This window comes from Dryobates pubescens, chromosome 39, assembly GCF_014839835.1.
Source record: "Dryobates pubescens isolate bDryPub1 chromosome 39, bDryPub1.pri, whole genome shotgun sequence".
NCBI classification, from domain to species: Eukaryota; Metazoa; Chordata; class Aves; order Piciformes; family Picidae; genus Dryobates; species Dryobates pubescens.
The window spans coordinates 1,546,734-1,563,115 of NC_071650.1; the positions used below are offsets into that span (position 1 = coordinate 1,546,734).

General features: G+C 56.8%; 1 protein-coding gene across 1 annotated transcript; it reads right to left on the reverse strand.

The window, feature by feature from the left end:
- Window positions 1-1,615: 1,615 nt before the first annotated feature.
- On the reverse strand, window positions 1,616-6,438 carry GINS1 (GINS complex subunit 1). Its single transcript, XM_054177298.1, has 7 exons — window positions 6,351-6,438; window positions 6,171-6,235; window positions 5,966-6,061; window positions 5,540-5,630; window positions 4,538-4,654; window positions 2,023-2,097; window positions 1,616-1,760 (listed from the first exon to the last, which is right to left on the reverse strand). The coding sequence occupies exons 1-7, from the start codon at window positions 6,423-6,425 to the stop codon at window positions 1,692-1,694; spliced, it is 588 nt and encodes a 195-aa protein (XP_054033273.1). The 5' UTR covers window positions 6,426-6,438; the 3' UTR covers window positions 1,616-1,691.
- Window positions 6,439-16,382: the final 9,944 nt, after the last annotated feature.

Below are 16,382 nucleotides of genomic sequence, written 5' to 3' on the forward strand. Positions count from 1 at the left end.
CTTCCACCACCTCCCTGGGCAACCTGTGCCAGTCTCTCACCACCCTCATGGGCAAGAACCTCAAGAGGCTGTCATGGGCTCACCTATCCAGGTGCCTCAGGATGGATCCCTTCCCTCCAGCTGTCAGCAGCACCACACAGCTTGGTGCTGCTAGCAAACCTGCTAAGGGTGCACTCAATGCCACTGCCCATGTCACCAACAAAGATTTCAGCTCAAGCCTCCAAGCTGGTGAGCACTGCTGGGCACTGTGCTTACTAGAGAATCACCCAGGTTGGAAAAGACCTCAGAGATCATCAAGTCCAACCTATGACCTAACACCTCCTGACAACCAACCCATGGCTCCAAGTGCCACATCCAAGCCTTTCTTGAACACCTCCAGGGACAGGGACTCCACCACCTCCCTGGGCAGCACATTCCAAAGGCAAATTACTCTGGGAAGAACTTTCTCCTCACCTGGAGCCTAAACCTCCCCTGGTGCAGCTTGAGACTGTGTCCTCTTGTTCTGGTGCTGGTTGCCTGGGAGAAGAGACCAACCCCCAGCTGTCTGCAGCCTCCCTTCAGGCAGTTGGAGAGAGCAAGAAGGTCTGCCCTGAGCCTCCTCTTCTCCAGGCTAAACACCCCCAGCTCCCTCAGCCTCTCCCCAGCATTGTTGCCCTTCTCTGGACACCTTCCAGCATCTCAATGTCCTTCTTAAATTGAGGAGCCCAGAACACAGGACTCAAGGTGTGGCCTAACCAGTGCTGAGCACAGGGCAGAATGACTTCCCTGCTCCTGCTGGCCACACTGTTCCTGATCCAGGCCAGGATGCCATTGGCCTTCATGACTACCTGGGCACATTGCTGGCTCATGTTCAGCTGCTGTCAACCAGCACCCCCAGGTCCCTTTCTGCCTGGCTGCTCTCAGCCACTCTGTCCCCAGCCTGTAGCTCTGCCTGGGGTTGCTGTGGCCAAAGTGCAGCCCCTGGTACTTGGCCTTGTTGAATGCCATCCTGTTGGACTCTGGCCATGTGTCCAGCCTGTCAAGGTCCCTCTGCAGAGCCCTTCTGCCCTCCAACATCTGCACACCTGCCCCCAGCTTGGTGTCATCTGAGTCCATCATCAGGAAGGTTGCAGTGTCCTCATCCAGATCATCAGTAAAGATACTCAATAGGAGCAGGCCCCACACTGATCCCTGGGGGACACTACTGACTTGGAGGAGCAGCTCACCTGAGAGCCCAGTTGAGCATCACCCTGCAGGGCCAGGATGGGTTGAGCCAGGGCAGAGGGCTGCAGAGCTCTTGAAAAACACTCAAGTGAAAGGTTGAAGCAAGTTCTTTACTTGGCAGCTGTGGAGCCCTCCTGGCTGCTGTGAGGGTTGTTGGCCTCTTGGGAATGAAGAGCTGCTCCACACACAGCTAACTGCATTCACAAACCCTGCTCAGAGCCCAGCTGGGTAATGATCCCCAACCCTCTGCCTCTTCAGTGCCACCCCCCCAACCCCCCTCCCCATCCCCAGGGTGCAGCCTTTGGCCAGGGAGAGCTGGCCAGTGCACCCTGCACGCCTCAGAGCTGCAGGGCTGGCCTCCACGTGCAGGTGGCAGAGGCTGCTGGGAGGAGTGGCAGGGCAGTGCCTGCAGTCCTGCAGAGCCCAGAGCTCAGTCCCCCTTGTAAGCAGCACCCCCAGGCCAGGGCTGTGCCTGCTGTCCTCCAGGCCTATGACAGGATGTGCTCCAGGACTCCTTGCCTGATCAACTGCTCACATTTCCAGCGGGGTAGGAAGTGCTGCACACAAACACAAGGCAGCCTGCCCTGAGACCCAGGCAGCCAGCCTGGACCTGATGCTGCCCACACTCAGCTCTTTGCTGTGCTGCATGTGGGAGCAGGCTGGGTAGAGCTGAACCATCTGAACCCATCCTGGGCCAGGCAGCTTGCAGCATGTGCAAGGAGCCAGGTGTGCAGGACTGGGACCAGCTGAGGTGAGCAGGGAGAGGTCGTGGGGGGGAAAGGAAAGAAAGGGTATGGAGCATGCTCTCAGCACAGGTACCTGGCTGTTCTTCTTCAGCAGGATGGTGGTCCCATCATCGATCTCAAATTCCCCATAGTCCCTTAAACACCTCACCTGTGAAGTGCAAGCAGTCCCCAGGTCAGCAGAGCCCACTCAGAAGGCCACCAGGCACCACCATGTGCTTGATTAGCACATTACCTCAGCCCCAGCACTGCAGGTGTGGACAGGATGCCACCCACCTGCTGGAGCCTCAGCACTGAGCACAGCTGCAAGCACAGAACTGAACTGACTGCACTGTCTGGGGGCTCTGCCCAAACTTCTCTTCGGAGGATCAGAAGATGTTAGGGGTTGGAACAGACCTTCAGAGATCACCAAACCCCCCTGCCAGAGCAGGACCATAGGATCCAGCACAGGGCACACAGGAACACAGCCAGACAGGGCTGGGAAGGCTCCAGAGAAGGAGACTCCACAACCTCTCTGGGCAGCCTGCTCCAGGCCTCTGGGACCCTCACAGGGAAGAAGTTCCTCCTCGTGTTGAGGTGGAACCTCCTGTGCTGCAGTTTATATCCATTGCCTCTTGTCCTATCCCAGGGTGCAGCTGAGCAGAGCCTGTCCCTGTCCCCTCCCTCTTGCCCCCCCAGCCCTCAGATATTTAGAAACAGTTATTAAATCCCCTCTCAGCCTTTCCCTCCTGTCTTTGCCCTGAGCAGGAAGCCCCAGTGAGCAGAGCAGCCCAAGTCTCCACAGGGACCAGAGGAAGAGCAGCACAAAAGCCAAGGTCTGGGCAGTGGCAGCAGCGTTTCTAGAGGCTCCCCATGCACAGAGCAGGAAAAAACCAATCTGTTAATGGTGGAACTGTCTCAAGGAGCAAATTGGTTGTCCCTTCAACCAGAAACCCAGAGCATGCAAGCTGCTGACTCTGGCTTCTCACAGGCTCTTCTGGATTGGTTGTGTCACTTGTGGGAAACAATTCATGGTCTGAGCTATCTAACATGGGGCCAGTTCTTTTTAGGATCTTCATCAATGATGTGGGTGAGGGGATCCAGGCACCCTCAGTCAGTCTGCAGTGGCACTGAGCTGGGAGGCAGTGTGGAGCTGCTGGAGGGCAGGAAGGCTCTGCAGAGGGACCTGCACAGGCTGCATCCATGGGCTGAGGCCATGGGATGAGATCCAACAAGGCCAAGGGCTGGGCCACAACAACCCCAGGAAGGCTGCAGGCTTGGGGCAGAGTGGCTGCAAAGTGCCCAGCAGAGAAAGCCCTGGGGGTGTTGGTGGGCAGCTGGCTGGAGAGGAGCCAGGGGGTGCCCAGCTGGGCAAGGAGGCCACCAGCAGCCTGGCCTGGATCAGCAGGGGTGTGGGCAGCAGGAGCAGGGCAGGGATTGTCCTCCTGCACTCAGCACTGGGGAGGCCACACCTGCAGTGCTGGGGTCAGTTCTGGGCCCTCAGTGCAAGAAGGACATTGAGGGGCTGGAGAGGGTCCAGAGAAGGGCAAGGAAGCTGGGGAAGGGTCTGGAGAAGAAGGCTGGGAAGGAGCAGCTGAGGGAGCTGGGGGTGGTTAGTGTGGAGGAGGCTGAGGGGAGACCTCCTTGCTCTCTGCAGCTCCTTGAGAGGAGGCTGGAGCCAGGTGGGGGTTGGGCTCTAGTAACAAGTGACAGGAGAATAAATGGCCTCAGGTTGGCCCCAGGAGAGGTTTTAGGTTGCACAAACTTCTTCCTTGACAGGCTTCTCAAAGCCTGGCACAGGCTGCCTGGGGAGGTGGATGAATGCCCATCCCTGGAGGAGTTTCAGAGGGGCAGAGCTGTGGTGCTGAGGGCCGTGGCTTAGCCCCAGCCTTGGCAGAGTTAAAGACTGGTTGGACTCAGTGATCTTAAAAAGGCTTTTCCCACCAAAATGATGCTGTGATTCTATCACAGACCATTGAAGAAGACCAATTAGCAGTCCCCAGCCTGGGAACAAGGTTTCTAATTGATCTGGGCTGGGTTTCTGCAGGATGCTGCAGTAACTCAATGGGATTCAGAGCAGCCACTGCCTGCCCCCCAACCCCCCAGCAGCTCCCTGTGAACTCAAAAGGCCAACTGGCAACAGACTCGGAGCCCTCAGCAGAAGGGGGCAGGAAGAGCACCAGGAGGAAGTTTGTGGGAGCTTTGGTGCTTTCAAAAGCTTTGTGTAATGACCTCCTAACATGGGATGGGGGTGAAGTTCTCCAGGGAAGAATGAAGGTTAGCAAAGAGGTTTGTTCACAGAAGCCACCAGCCCTGCACTTCTGTTTATACAATGGGTTGGGTTGGGAAGGACCTTCAAGATCACCCAGATCCATGGGCAGGGACACCTCCCACCAGCCCAGCTTGCTCAAGGCCTCATCCAGCCTGGCCTTGAACACCCCTATGGAGGAGGCAGCCACAGCCTCCCTGGGCAGCCTGTGCCAGTGTCTCCCCACCCTCACTGCCAAGAACTTCTCCCTCATCTCCAGTGTCAATCTCTCCTCTTCCTGTTTCAGTCTATTCCCTCTCATCCCATCACTCCCAGCCCTTGTGGGCCCCTTTCAAGTACTTACTTCGATGTAGAGGCTTTTAGGAGGCTTCAGGTCCTGGGTAAGGTCCAGCCCCTCCTCTCCTCCCACCGACCTCATGTAGGTAGCCAGAGACTTCTTGTAGCGGTTGAACCACTCCACCTGCAGAGGGGAAGAGCAATCCCTCAGGCAGAGCTAATGCTCAGAGATGTCCCTCACACATGAGATCTGGATGCTTTTGTGCTGCCTCACCACTGCTCCCCAGCCTCTTCATGCCAGCCAGGGGGGGGAAAAAAACTGCCCCAGAGGCAGAGCAGTGTGAATGCAGGGTAGGATGTGTGCTGCTCCTGTTGCCAGCACTCTACATTGGTCTAGAGATGGCACTTCAGAGCAGCATGTGAAGGCCTGGTTCTGCCAGCTGCAAGCCTGTGCTCTGAAGCCCCACCTGAGCTTTGCAAGTGCAAAGCACGACCTGCACTCAGTATCTGTTGGGTATTACCCCCACAGAGGATGAATGGCACATCAAGTGCTGTGTCCACAATGGAAGGAGGGAAGTCTGCCCTGTGTTGATTCTACCAAATGGACAATCCATCAGGAGGAGTTCAGTGGAAATCACAGGATCAGCCACGCTGGAAGAGCCCTCCCAAGATCACCAAGTCCAGCTAATCACCCAGCCCTAACTAATCAACCAGACCATGGCACTAAGTCCCTCATCCAGGCTCTTCTTAAACACCTCCAGGAATGGTGGCTCCACCACCTCCCTGGGCAGCACATTCCCATGGGCAATCTCTCTCTCTGTGAAGAACTTCTTGCTAAGATCAAGCCTAAATCTCCCCCTGCACAGCTTAAGACTGTGTCTTCTTGTTCTGGTGCTGGTTGCCTGGGAGAAGAGACCAACCCCCACCTGGCTACAGCCTCCCTTCAGGTAGTTGTGGAGAGCAGTAAGGTCTCTCCTGAGCCTCCTCCAGGCTAAACAACCCCAGCTCGTTCAGCCCCTCCACAGAGGGCTGTGCTCCAGACCCCTCACCCAAGCCAAGGCTGACTCACTTCCTCAGCAGACATGTGGAACTGGGTGGTGTTGGGCAGGACGCTGCCACACTCCCACCTGAGTGCTCGGATGCGCAGCAGCCGGTCGTACCTGGGGGGGAAGAAACGAGGGGCAGAGCCGGCTTGTGGCCGCAGCCACTGCCCAGCAATAGCCTCGGCAGCACCGATGCCTCTGCCCTCAGAGCAGACAGCGAGGACCTGAGCCGCTCCACCTGCCGTCCTCTGACGGATGTGATGCTCGGCCTGTGCAGCAACTCAAACTTTGAAAGAGCAGGAGACGCAGGGGCTACTCTTTGTGCCAGCGTTTGCTCTGCAGCAGCGATGAGCACAAAGAGTGAACGAGGAGCTGCCCTGCTCCGGCAACTGATGCAGGAGCTGGGCCCGGAGTCCCAGCGCCCAGACCTGGGGACCCCGTCCCGCACTCACAGGTAAGCCAGGATGCAGCGCTGGTTTCGGAGCAGGCAGCAGTGCCGGAAGCGGATGAGGAAGATCAGCTCCGTCCGTCCTGACTTCGCGTCGGACCTGGAAAAGGAGGAGCCGCGTCTCCGAGCTGTGGGTCGGGTCGAGCCGGGTCGGGGCTCAGGGTAGTGGCAGGACACGGCACCGCCCCACCCCGAGCAGGACAACTCACACGTCCGCCTGGTTCCGCTCGTACAGCGCCCGCATCTCCTCCAGCGCCTGCCGCAGCACCTCCGTCTGCAACGCCGGACGCCATCAGTGAGTGCGAGCGCACCCAGCCCTAGGGCAGGCCCCGGCCCAGCTGCCCGGCTCGGCTCACTTGGGCACGGGGCGGCCTGCCGGCCCCGCTCACCTGGAAGGGCGGCAGGTGCCCGTCCGATGCCCGCCGCAGCTCCCGCACCAGCCCCAGCGCGCGCTCTCCCGCCATGTTCCTGCGCGCGGGAAAAGCCGGCGCGCCGCAGCCAATGGCGGCCGGGAGGGGGCGGGGACAGCGCCGAGCCCCGCCCCCCGGGGAGGTGGCGCTGAGCTGCGCCGGGCGCCGGCCTCGGCGGTGCCGCTGCCGCCCCGCGGGGCTGGGCTGCGGTCCGTGTTCCGTCTCCGGGGCCCTGAGCCGAAGGACCCAACCGGGAAGGCGCCTCAAAAAGCCTCCTCCTGCCAGCCAGGGCACAGCCCCTGCCCCCCAGACGGTCTTTCAGCTGCAGCACTGAGAGCGGGGACCAGGAATAGGGGTTTGCTGTTGGCCTTTTGCGCCACGAGGGATCCATCGATCCACGAGGATGAGCAGAGGGCTGGAGCACCTCTCCTGTGAGGACAGACTGAGAGTTGGGGCTGTTCAGTCTGCAGAAGAGAAAACTCCCAGGAGACCTTCTTGTGGCCTTGCAGTATCTGAAGGGGGCTCCAAGAAAGCTGGGGAGGGACTTTTGGGGGTGTCAGGGAGTGACAGGACTGGGGGGAATGGAGCAAAACTAGAAGTGGGGAGATGATAATTGGGTATCAGGAAGAAGGTCTTGCCCATGAGGGTGGTGAGAGCCTGGCACAGGTTGCCCAGGGAGGTGGTGGAAGCCTCCTGCCTGGAGGTTTTTCAGCCAGGCTGGCTGTGGCTGTGAGCAACCTGCTGCAGTGTGAGGTGTCCCTGGCCATGGCAGCAGGAGGGGTTGGACCTGGATGCTCCTTGAGGTCCCTTCCAACCCTGACAGTTCAATGATTCTTTCTTTGGGGGATAGCTTGGACTGGATGATCTCAAAAGGTTTTTCCAGCCTGGTCAATCCTGTGGTTCTTTCTGTGACCCTGGCTGTGGCAGGGACAACCACCCCCTCTCCCTTACCACTCATCCCAGGGCAAGGCCAGAGCTGTGGGGCCTGAAGAAGCTGCAGGTAGCCAGAGGGCTGTGAGTGCAGGAGCAGCAGGGGTGGCTTGGCATTGCTCATGGTGGTGTGCAGTGGCAGTGGCTCATCTGAGCCAGCAACGGGAAGAGCAATCACCGCAGGTCCCCAGTGCCAGTTGTAAGCTGCTGTGAATTGCTTGTTGCATCTTGCCTGGGGGTGGAGGGAGGATATAAATGTAGCTGTGCCTTGACTGAAAAATTCGGGGGGGTGGGGGAGCTGCTTTATCTTGCTCCTTTTGCCAGCTTCAAAAAGAGAAAAAAGAAATAGGAGGGGAAAAAAAGGAGAGGAGGGGGGGAAGGATAAAAGCAGCCTGGGACATAAAAATAGACAAAATGAATGAAGAATTTACAAACATCTATATTTTTGTGGTTTGGTGGTGGCTGGTTTGGTTTTGGGTGGTTAGGACATGTGATAAAATTAGGAGAACAGCTGAGAGACACTGGTTTATATAACTGACTATTTCAGGCAAGGAGTGGTTTACACAGCACAGTTTAACAAGGGAGGGGTGGGGGGAAAGGGCTCCTGCATAATACACAAGGTGACAGACAGCCTCCCCTCTGAACCCCACAGGAACAGCAGCCAAGTACACATTGGAATGTGATGAACAGTGCCAGGTCATCATCCCCACCCTCCCTCCCTCCCTCCCTCCCTCCTCTTCCCTCCCTCCCCCCTCTCCCACCCCCCCCCCCAGTTAGGTAACACACAACCCTCTTGGAATAAGGCAATTCAAAAGGGACTCTTTTTAATTGGAATCACAACATACCCAGGCAGCAGCATGCATGAAGGGGGGTGGGGTGGGGAGGGAAAAGTTCATTTATTTGGTAGGGTGGGAAGGACAACAACTTGCAACAGGGGGGGTTTTGTTTTAATCCATTGGATGGAGGTTAGAGCAACAGGATAGAGACCATTCAAACAGGAGATGATTAGTATTCATTTTTAATATATATATATATATATATATATCTCAGATCAAATCAACAGTTGTCTTTACTGGAATAAAGATTATCTGTTTGTTGCCTTTTTTAATAGATATATATTTTTTTTTGTTGGTTTTTTAAAATTTTTTGGTAAAAAATAAAACTATTTGAATTCACTAATTAACAAAATGCACAGTGATTCAACCCTCCCCCCCCCCCCACTTCTCACCAGTGCCTTCCACAGCTTCCTGGCATTTCCCTCCTTCCTCTGTCACCAGTTAACTCCACAGCTTGCTGGTGTTTCCCTCCTTCCTCTTCTACCAATCAATTTCCTCCTTCCTTCTTTACCAATTGATTTCCTCCTTCCTTTATTACCACTTTCCTCCTTCCCTTATTACCACTTTCCTCCTTCCCTTATTACCACTTTCCTCCTTCCCCTATTACCACTTTCCTCCTTCCTTTACTACCACTTTCCTTCCTCCTTCATTACCAGTTTCCTCCTTTCTTCCTTTACTACCAATCGATTTCCTCCTTCCTTTATTACCAATTGATTTCCTCCTTCATTACCAATCAATTTCCTCCTCTCTGTACTACCAATTGATTTCCTCCTCTCTTTCTGTATTACCAATTTCCCCCTTCCTTTGCTAGCAATTGATTTCCTCCTCCCTTTATTACTCATGGATTTCCTCCTTTCTTTGCTGCCAGTTGATTTCCTCCTCCCTTTATTACTCAGTGATTTCCTCCTTCCTTTATTACCAATTGATTGATTCCTCCTTCCTTTGCTAGGAATTGATTTCCTCCTCCCTTTATTACTCATGGATTTCCTCCTTCCTTTATTACCAGTTGATTTCCTCCTTTCTTTGCTGCCAGTTGATTTCCTCCTCCCTTTATTACTCATGGGTTTCCTCCTTCCTTTATTACCAATTGATTGATTCCTCCTTTCTTTGCTAGCAATTGATTTCCTCCTCCCTTTATTACTCATGGGTTTCCTCCTTCCTTTATTACCAGTTGATTTCCTCCTTTCTTTGCTGCCAGTTGATTTCCTCCTCCCTTTATTACTCATGGATTTCCTCCTTCCTTTATTACCAGTTAACTGATTCCTCCTCTCTGTGTTACCAACCTTGAGTACCAAAGGAACAGAAGTAATTGTGAATTGATCAGAAGTAAGAAGTTACCTTCCCCACCCCCCCCCCAAAAAAAAAAACCCACCCCCACACCACAAACCAAAACCAACAAACCAAAAGCAACCCCCAAAACCCCAACAACTGAGCCAAAAATCTCTCTGCTATGGTGGAGCCAGATGGATGTGACTGAAGATGTATTTCTGTGGCATATTAAGGTCCTTCAGTCCCCACATGTTTCCACTGCAACAGACTTGGGGATCACAGAAGATGGTGAAGGTTTGGTTTGGTGGTGAAGGTTTGGTTTGGTTTGGTTTGGTTTGGTGATGAAGGTTTGGTTTGGTGATGAAGGTTTGCTTTGCTTTGCTTTCTTTTCTTTGCTTTTGTTCCATTTTGTTTCCATTTGTGTTCAGAGGATCACAGAATCATTAGGGTTGGAAAAGACCTTGAAGGTGATGTGAAGTCCAACCACACCTCAACCACCATGACCATTAAACTAGCATTTAAAATTCTTTCAAGAGGAAGCAACGAAGAAGGGAAGTAGGATCTTCCTCTCTCTGCCCTGCTGAGACCACACCTGGAGTGCTGTGTCCAGTTTGGGGCTCCCCAGTTCAAGTGAGACAGAGACCTGCTGGAGAGAGTCCAGCAGAGCTATGAGGAGGATCTGGGGAGTGGAACATCTCTGCTCTGAAGAGAGGCTGAGAGCCCTGGGGCTGTTTAGCCTGGAGAAGGCTGAGAGGGATCTGATCAGTGTCTATCAATAGCTGAGGGATGGGGGTCAGGAGGAGGGTTCCAGGCTCTGTTTGGTGGTGCCCAGGGACAGGACAAGGCACAGCAGGTCCAAGCTGGTACCCAGGAGGTTCCACTTCAACATGAGGAGAAACTTCTTTGGTGTGAGGCTGCTGGAGGCCTGGAGCAGGCTGCCCAGAGAGGTTGTGGAGTCTCCTTCTCTGGAGCCTTTCCATCCCCCCCTGGCTGTGCTCCTGTGTGCCCTGCCCTGGGTGCTCCTGCTCCAGCAGGGGGGTTGGGCTGGGTGATCTCAGGAGGTCCTTTCCAACCTCTAATGTTCTGTGATTCTGTGATGATTCTGTCCATGAGAGGAGCTCCACACAGGAGCAGCTGGATTTTTTTTTCCTAGGATGCTTGTTAGTGGTCCCCATTTATGAAGCTGCCTCTTGCCTCCACACCTGCTGCTCTGATTACTGCTCTGCTAACAACAACAGCAACAAAACCCAACAACCCCCAAACCAACACCCAAACCCCAAACCACCAACTCATTGGCTTATTTCTTTGTCCTTAAAGATACAATAAATAAATAAATAAATAACACAAACAGAGAAATATCTCCAAATACAGTGGGGAGAAAGGTGCAACAAACCAAATCAAAACAAAACCCACCCAACCCAACCCAAACTAAACCAAAGCAAAGCAAAGAACCCAAAAGAGAGAGAAGCAACATTTCCCAGGTGGTTGTGGAGTTGCCTTTGGCAAATAAAGGGCTTGCACAAACGCTCTCTGCAGCTGCGGCTCTCCGCGGGAGGGTCCCTGGGTCCCTACTCTCTCTCCCCAGGGAAACACCACCACCGGTATCAACATAGATGAGCTCAGCACGAGTGGGTTTGAGGGGGGGGGGTGAGGGGTGGGTGCTGCCACGACTGTCTCCAATGATTTCAGAGTCCTAGATGGATGCCAGGGCAGCGCGGAGCTGGGTGGCTCCCAGCGGGTGTCAGGACAGAAAGGGTCTCCGCTGCCGGCTGCTGCTTAGCGCAGGGACGAGATGGAGGAGCCAGCTGCTGCTCAGAGCCCACCTCTGCTGCCCCCGGAGAGCCCTCCCCCATGGGGAATCGTCTCTCTCTCTCTCTGCCCAGAAGGCTTGGAGGCGGCGAGCTGAGGGGTGGCCGAAGGGGCTGCCAGCCCCGGGCAGGGAGGCTGGTGGGCAGCGGTGGGCTCGCTGCGCCGAGGCTGGTGGCAAACGGCGCCGTGCGCAGTCCTGGGCTTTGTCCCCACACACCCCAAAGGGAGACCAGGTAGCTGCTTTCATGGCTGCTTTCGCTTGCAGAGCCACCTCCTTTCCCCTTTGAGTGGGCTAAAAGCACCCCAGGGAGCCACGGAACCCCAGCGGGACGGTGACTCTGCTGCGGACCCCCGAGCCTGAGCCGCGGCGGCCCGAGATGGGGTCTTGCCTGCCTCCCCCACCCCCCACCTTGCCCTGCAGCAGGTGGCACCGAGTCCCAACCCTCCCCACCCTCACCCCCCTCCCCCCCACATTTAGATTTAAACATTCCCCTTCGTGTTTTTTTTACAGCATGTACAGAATATACAGCGACAGAGACTCGGGTCCCAGCAGACCACCCGGGGGTCTCCCAAGGTGACCTCTTTGATCAACAACGATTAGATAGCTATAAATTGACAGTAAGAAAAGAGCTGTGTCAGCAAACGTTATGGCTTTTCAAAGAGTGTAGCTGCACTTGTGCCACTCAGCTCAGGAGGAAGGAACCACAAGAGACAGACAGAGATCGGGGTGGGGGGCAGCTCCTTGAGCCCAGCGGGTGACCCTCTGCGGGGTGGCAGAGGGAGGGTGGGGAGGTGTGGGGGTGTGAATTTCTGATCCCTGCTCTGCTTTCTGTCTCCAGCCAAGCCAATTCCTCTGCAAACTCTCCTTTCAGCCCCAGCTTGGGGAAAATGTGGCTTTGTCCTCCCCAGAGCCTGCCCACCCCGGGCCTGGTGGAGGAGCAGGGGGTGCTCTGGGCTGTCAGACATCCCTCTCTCTCTCTGTCTCTCTCTGTGCCTGTATCGACATCTGCACAAGGTGACTGTGTTCTGCCCTGGAGAGCCCTGCTGCTGTGAGGGGGAGGTGGCACAGGGTGATGGGTGACACAGGACATGGAGGGTGACAGTGACTGGGCTGACTGGTGCTGAGGCTGCGGCAGGAAGGGTGGTCACAGCCTTCTCCCTCCTGCCTGCCTCCCCCGTGCTGCTCCCCGGGGTGGTGGGGAGCTCCCCTCAGGCTACAGAGGGGAGGAAGAGGAGGAAACCTCAAGCCTTTATTTTTTGGAGCACATCATTCATTCTACAATCACAGAAAACCTCCCCCTGGTGCGACTTGAGGCCATTTCCTCTCCTGTTCTTAGGGAGAAGAGGACCAGCCCGGCTCAAAGCTCCTTCTGGGGAGCTGTAGAGGGCAATGAGGTCTCCCTTCTCTGGAACAGGAGGCATCCCAGCACTTGGTGCACTTCAGCACATGATAAAAACCACCAGCAGACAACCTCAGCCTCAGCTGTGCCAGCCTCAGCTGTGCCATCCCCAGCCACCCCCCTGCCACGGGGTGCTGGTGAGGTGAGTCACTGCCCCAGCCCTGCTCTCCTGCCACCTGCCATGCCTCATGGGACCTGTTGGGCCACCTGCTGTCCCCCTCATGCTTCAGGACTCATTTTGAGCTCCTTGTCTCCTATGTGTCCTGCTGTTGCTGGGGCTGTGGCTGCCTCCTCTCTGGGGAGCATCTGGCCCCAAGGCTTCACAGATGGCTGCAGGCTCCCTGCCTGCCCTGTCCCAAGGGCACAGTGGAAGGAGCTGCTGATTGGAATTATGTCTGCTGTGACAGATGCCTTCCTGTGTCTTCTCTAGGCTCATAGCAACAGCCTGTTTCCCACCCTGGAAAGAGGAGCAGTTGCTTTCCCTGCTTTCCAAGTGTGCAGGAATGAGACTTGAGCCCTGGAGTGGCCACTCAAGTATCCAGGTAAATGCACCCCTCAGTTACAGTTCTGGAGCCCCCAACACAGGAGAGACCTGGACCTGATGGAGAGGGGCCAGAGGAGGTCACAAAGATGCTCAGAGGGCTGGAGAACCTCTGCATGGGGACAGACTGGGAGAGCTGGGGCTGTTCAGCCTGGAGAGGAGAAGGCTCCAGGGAGACCTCAGAGCTGCAGTTCAGGATCTGCAGGGGAGCTGCAGGCAGGCTGGGCAGGGACTGTTCAGAAGGGCTTGGAGTGCTAGGCCCAGGGGCAATGGTTTGAAAGTGGAGCAGGGCAGCTTGAGGTTGGCCCTCAGGAGGAAGTTGTGCCCAAGGAGAGTGGGGAGACACTGGCACAGGCTGCCCAGGGCTGGGCTGGAGGCCCCATGCCTGGAGCCATTGAAGCTGAGCCTGGCTGTGTCCCTGTGTTCTGGTGCCCTGCAGGAAGGCTTCCCCCGCTGGGCACAGGTGCCAGGGCCTACAGAAAGGGAATGCAGGGCTTCCTCCCGCCACAGCGCCCTCCAGCACTGATCTGTCCTCTTCCCTACCTCGGCTCTGCCCAGCTCTGCCTCCGCAGGCATGCGGCTGAGCCTCCTCCCTAGGTATGTGCCTGCCCCCCAGCACCCTGGCGCTTGGTTCTTGCCCAAGCCTTTAAAAATAGCTGCAACAATAACACCCAGGCGCTGCCTTTCTCCCTCCCTGCCTGTAGCAGAAATAGCAACAGTGAGTTTATAGCCAGACCCGTCACCAGAGAGAGCCCCGAGCTTCCCTTTCCCCTCTCGTCCTTCGTGTGACAAGCTACGAAAGCAGGGCAGGCACAGCCACAAACGACTTCTGCAGCCGCCCCTCACCCCAGAGCCGCTGCCGTGGGGGGTCGCCGGGAAGGGGGGGAGGCAGGTGGAGGAATGTTGTGGTCTGGAGGCAAAGGATTTGCATCTCTGGAGCAAGTGGTTCCCTTGCTGCCCGGGCGGGAGGGGCGGTAGCGGTGCAGGTAGGGCTTAGCCGTGAGATGCTGCAGGCTGGCAGCTCCCGCTGGCACCGGGGTGGGGGAGGTGGAGAAGGCTCGCAGAGTTCCTGGCTCCTTCGCAGCTTTTCCTCCTGTTGAGGTTGTGGCTGCGCTTTGCCTCCTCTCCCACTGACCCCGGAGGAGCCAGGGGTGTGCTTTCGCTTAAGGTGTTCGGGGCCATCGCTGCTCTCTGCTCTTGCCCCCGGGCTGAGAGCAGCTGGGGCAGGCGGATGGGCAGAGGCCCAAGGAGTTTAAAGTGCTGTTTATGCCAACCTCCCTGAGCCTGGGGCTTTATCAGAGATGCTCGATGCCCTTCCCTTGTGAGGGAGAGTGTGGAGGTTGGCAGGGACAAGGAGGAGTTGGGGGAGTGCCAGTGTCAGAGGGAGGACCTGGGGAACCAGGCTGTGCCCGATGGGGTGGGCAAACAGGAGGGCAAGAGGTGCCTTTGCCAGGGGGGTGCCCTCTCTCCTGCTGCTCCCTGGAATGGGCAGAGTGCTTTTTTTGCCTGAGGAGGGTTTGTTTTATGGCTGAGACCGCTGCAGAGGAGCAGGCATTGCACCCTTGCTGACGCGAGCGGGCAGCGGGGTGGCTGGGGCTGGGTGGAGCTCCTGACTGCATGGCAAGCTGGCAGCCAGGAGAGGCTCATCTGTGGCTCCTCCGTGAGCCACTGGGCCGAGAAGCATGGCATAAGCCTGGCATCAGCTCGTTAGAGATGCTGAGGCAGCCAGCTGGCAGAGGAGAACTGCACAAACAAGGCTGCTGCTTGCTGTTTGCTCTTTGCCTCCGGCATCCCCTCCGGGAGGCTCTGTCAGCAGGAGAGCTACTCGCTGCCTGCTCAGCCCAGCTGCGACACAAAGAACCCTTCGCCTTGCTACCGACCACCAAGCCTGCAGCTGGCTCTGAGGAGGCAAACGGTGGGAGCAGGACACTCACATCACCTTTGGGTAGCTGGGGTTACCGGGTCGAGAGAGCTGCTTCACGTCCCTGGCTCCCTGCCTGGGGGAAGCACACGGCAGTGGCCAGCTGCCGTGTGATGAGTGCTGAAGCTTGACCCACGCCCATCATGGAGGGTGCTGAGCACCTGTGTGAAAAGTGGAGCCAGCTGCACGGCTGGAAAACAAGCAGCAGCGTAAGGATGTGGGGAAGGGAGAAGTCTGCGTGAGAACTGCCCAGAGAGCACAGTAAATCCTCTGGCTGCCAGGCTGCGCTGGCTGCCGGCTCTGCTCCACGTCCCCTCACACAGGCAGTTGGGGATTTCACTGGCCCTGGGCTTCTGCAGACAAAATCCACCAGCTCCCACCCTCCAGCTTTTGGCTTGCTGGCATGTCCCTAGCCTGGGGCTCAGGAGTCAGGCGCTGCTGCTGGTGCCAGTCTGAACCAGCTGCGTAGCCGCATCCTGACTCTGTGCCGTGGGTGGGCAGGACCCCAGGAGGGTGTCTCCCAGGCAGCTGTGTGCCCCTGGGAGAAGCAGGGGCAGCCCTGGCAGAGGAAGGCAGCACTTCCATGGGACCCATCTCCAGAGCTGGTGTTTGAGGTCAGGCTGTCAGAGCCGGCTCTTGGAAGCACCGTAAGGAGGGTTTGTCTTGGGACAGCTCAACAGCTGCTGGATGAAATACAGGGAGGAGCAACATCCCTGGGCACACAGAGACTTTTCTCCTCCTCCTCCTCCTCCTCAGTGCTGGTTGAGCTCTTTTGATCCACATTGAGTCAGAAATGGCCCAGGGCACCTGGACTGGAGCATGGGCAGTCAGCTGCCCAGAGCAGCACAGGCTCCTGGTTTGCTCAGTGACCTCATGAGGTGTCTCAGATCTGCTTTGGCCCCCAGGGGCCCTGCCCAGGTAATGTATCTCTTGCCATTCCCACTCCCACTTACCACTAGCTAGAGGCTTAACCTAGCGTGGGTCACCATGAGGCTGGAAGGAGAGCAGGGCCAGTTCTGGGTGAGCAGAAGCCACAAGCACAAGGAAGCTGCCAGGTACCTTGGGGACATGTGCAGGCCTCTCCCTGAGCCAGCAGTGGCATCCAACGGGGGAGCAGCAGCTGGCCCCAGGGAGGGTTGCACAGCACCTTTGTCCCTGGGCAGTTGCCTGCATCCCCCTGAGAGCTGGGTGGGCTGCCAGCCCCTGCTGTACCCCAGCACCGTGAGCCCAAGGCAGGATGGAGATGGAGCAGGAGGGAAGCTGTGAGATGGGGTGAGGTGAGCAGGTGGGAGGAGGCACCGTGGG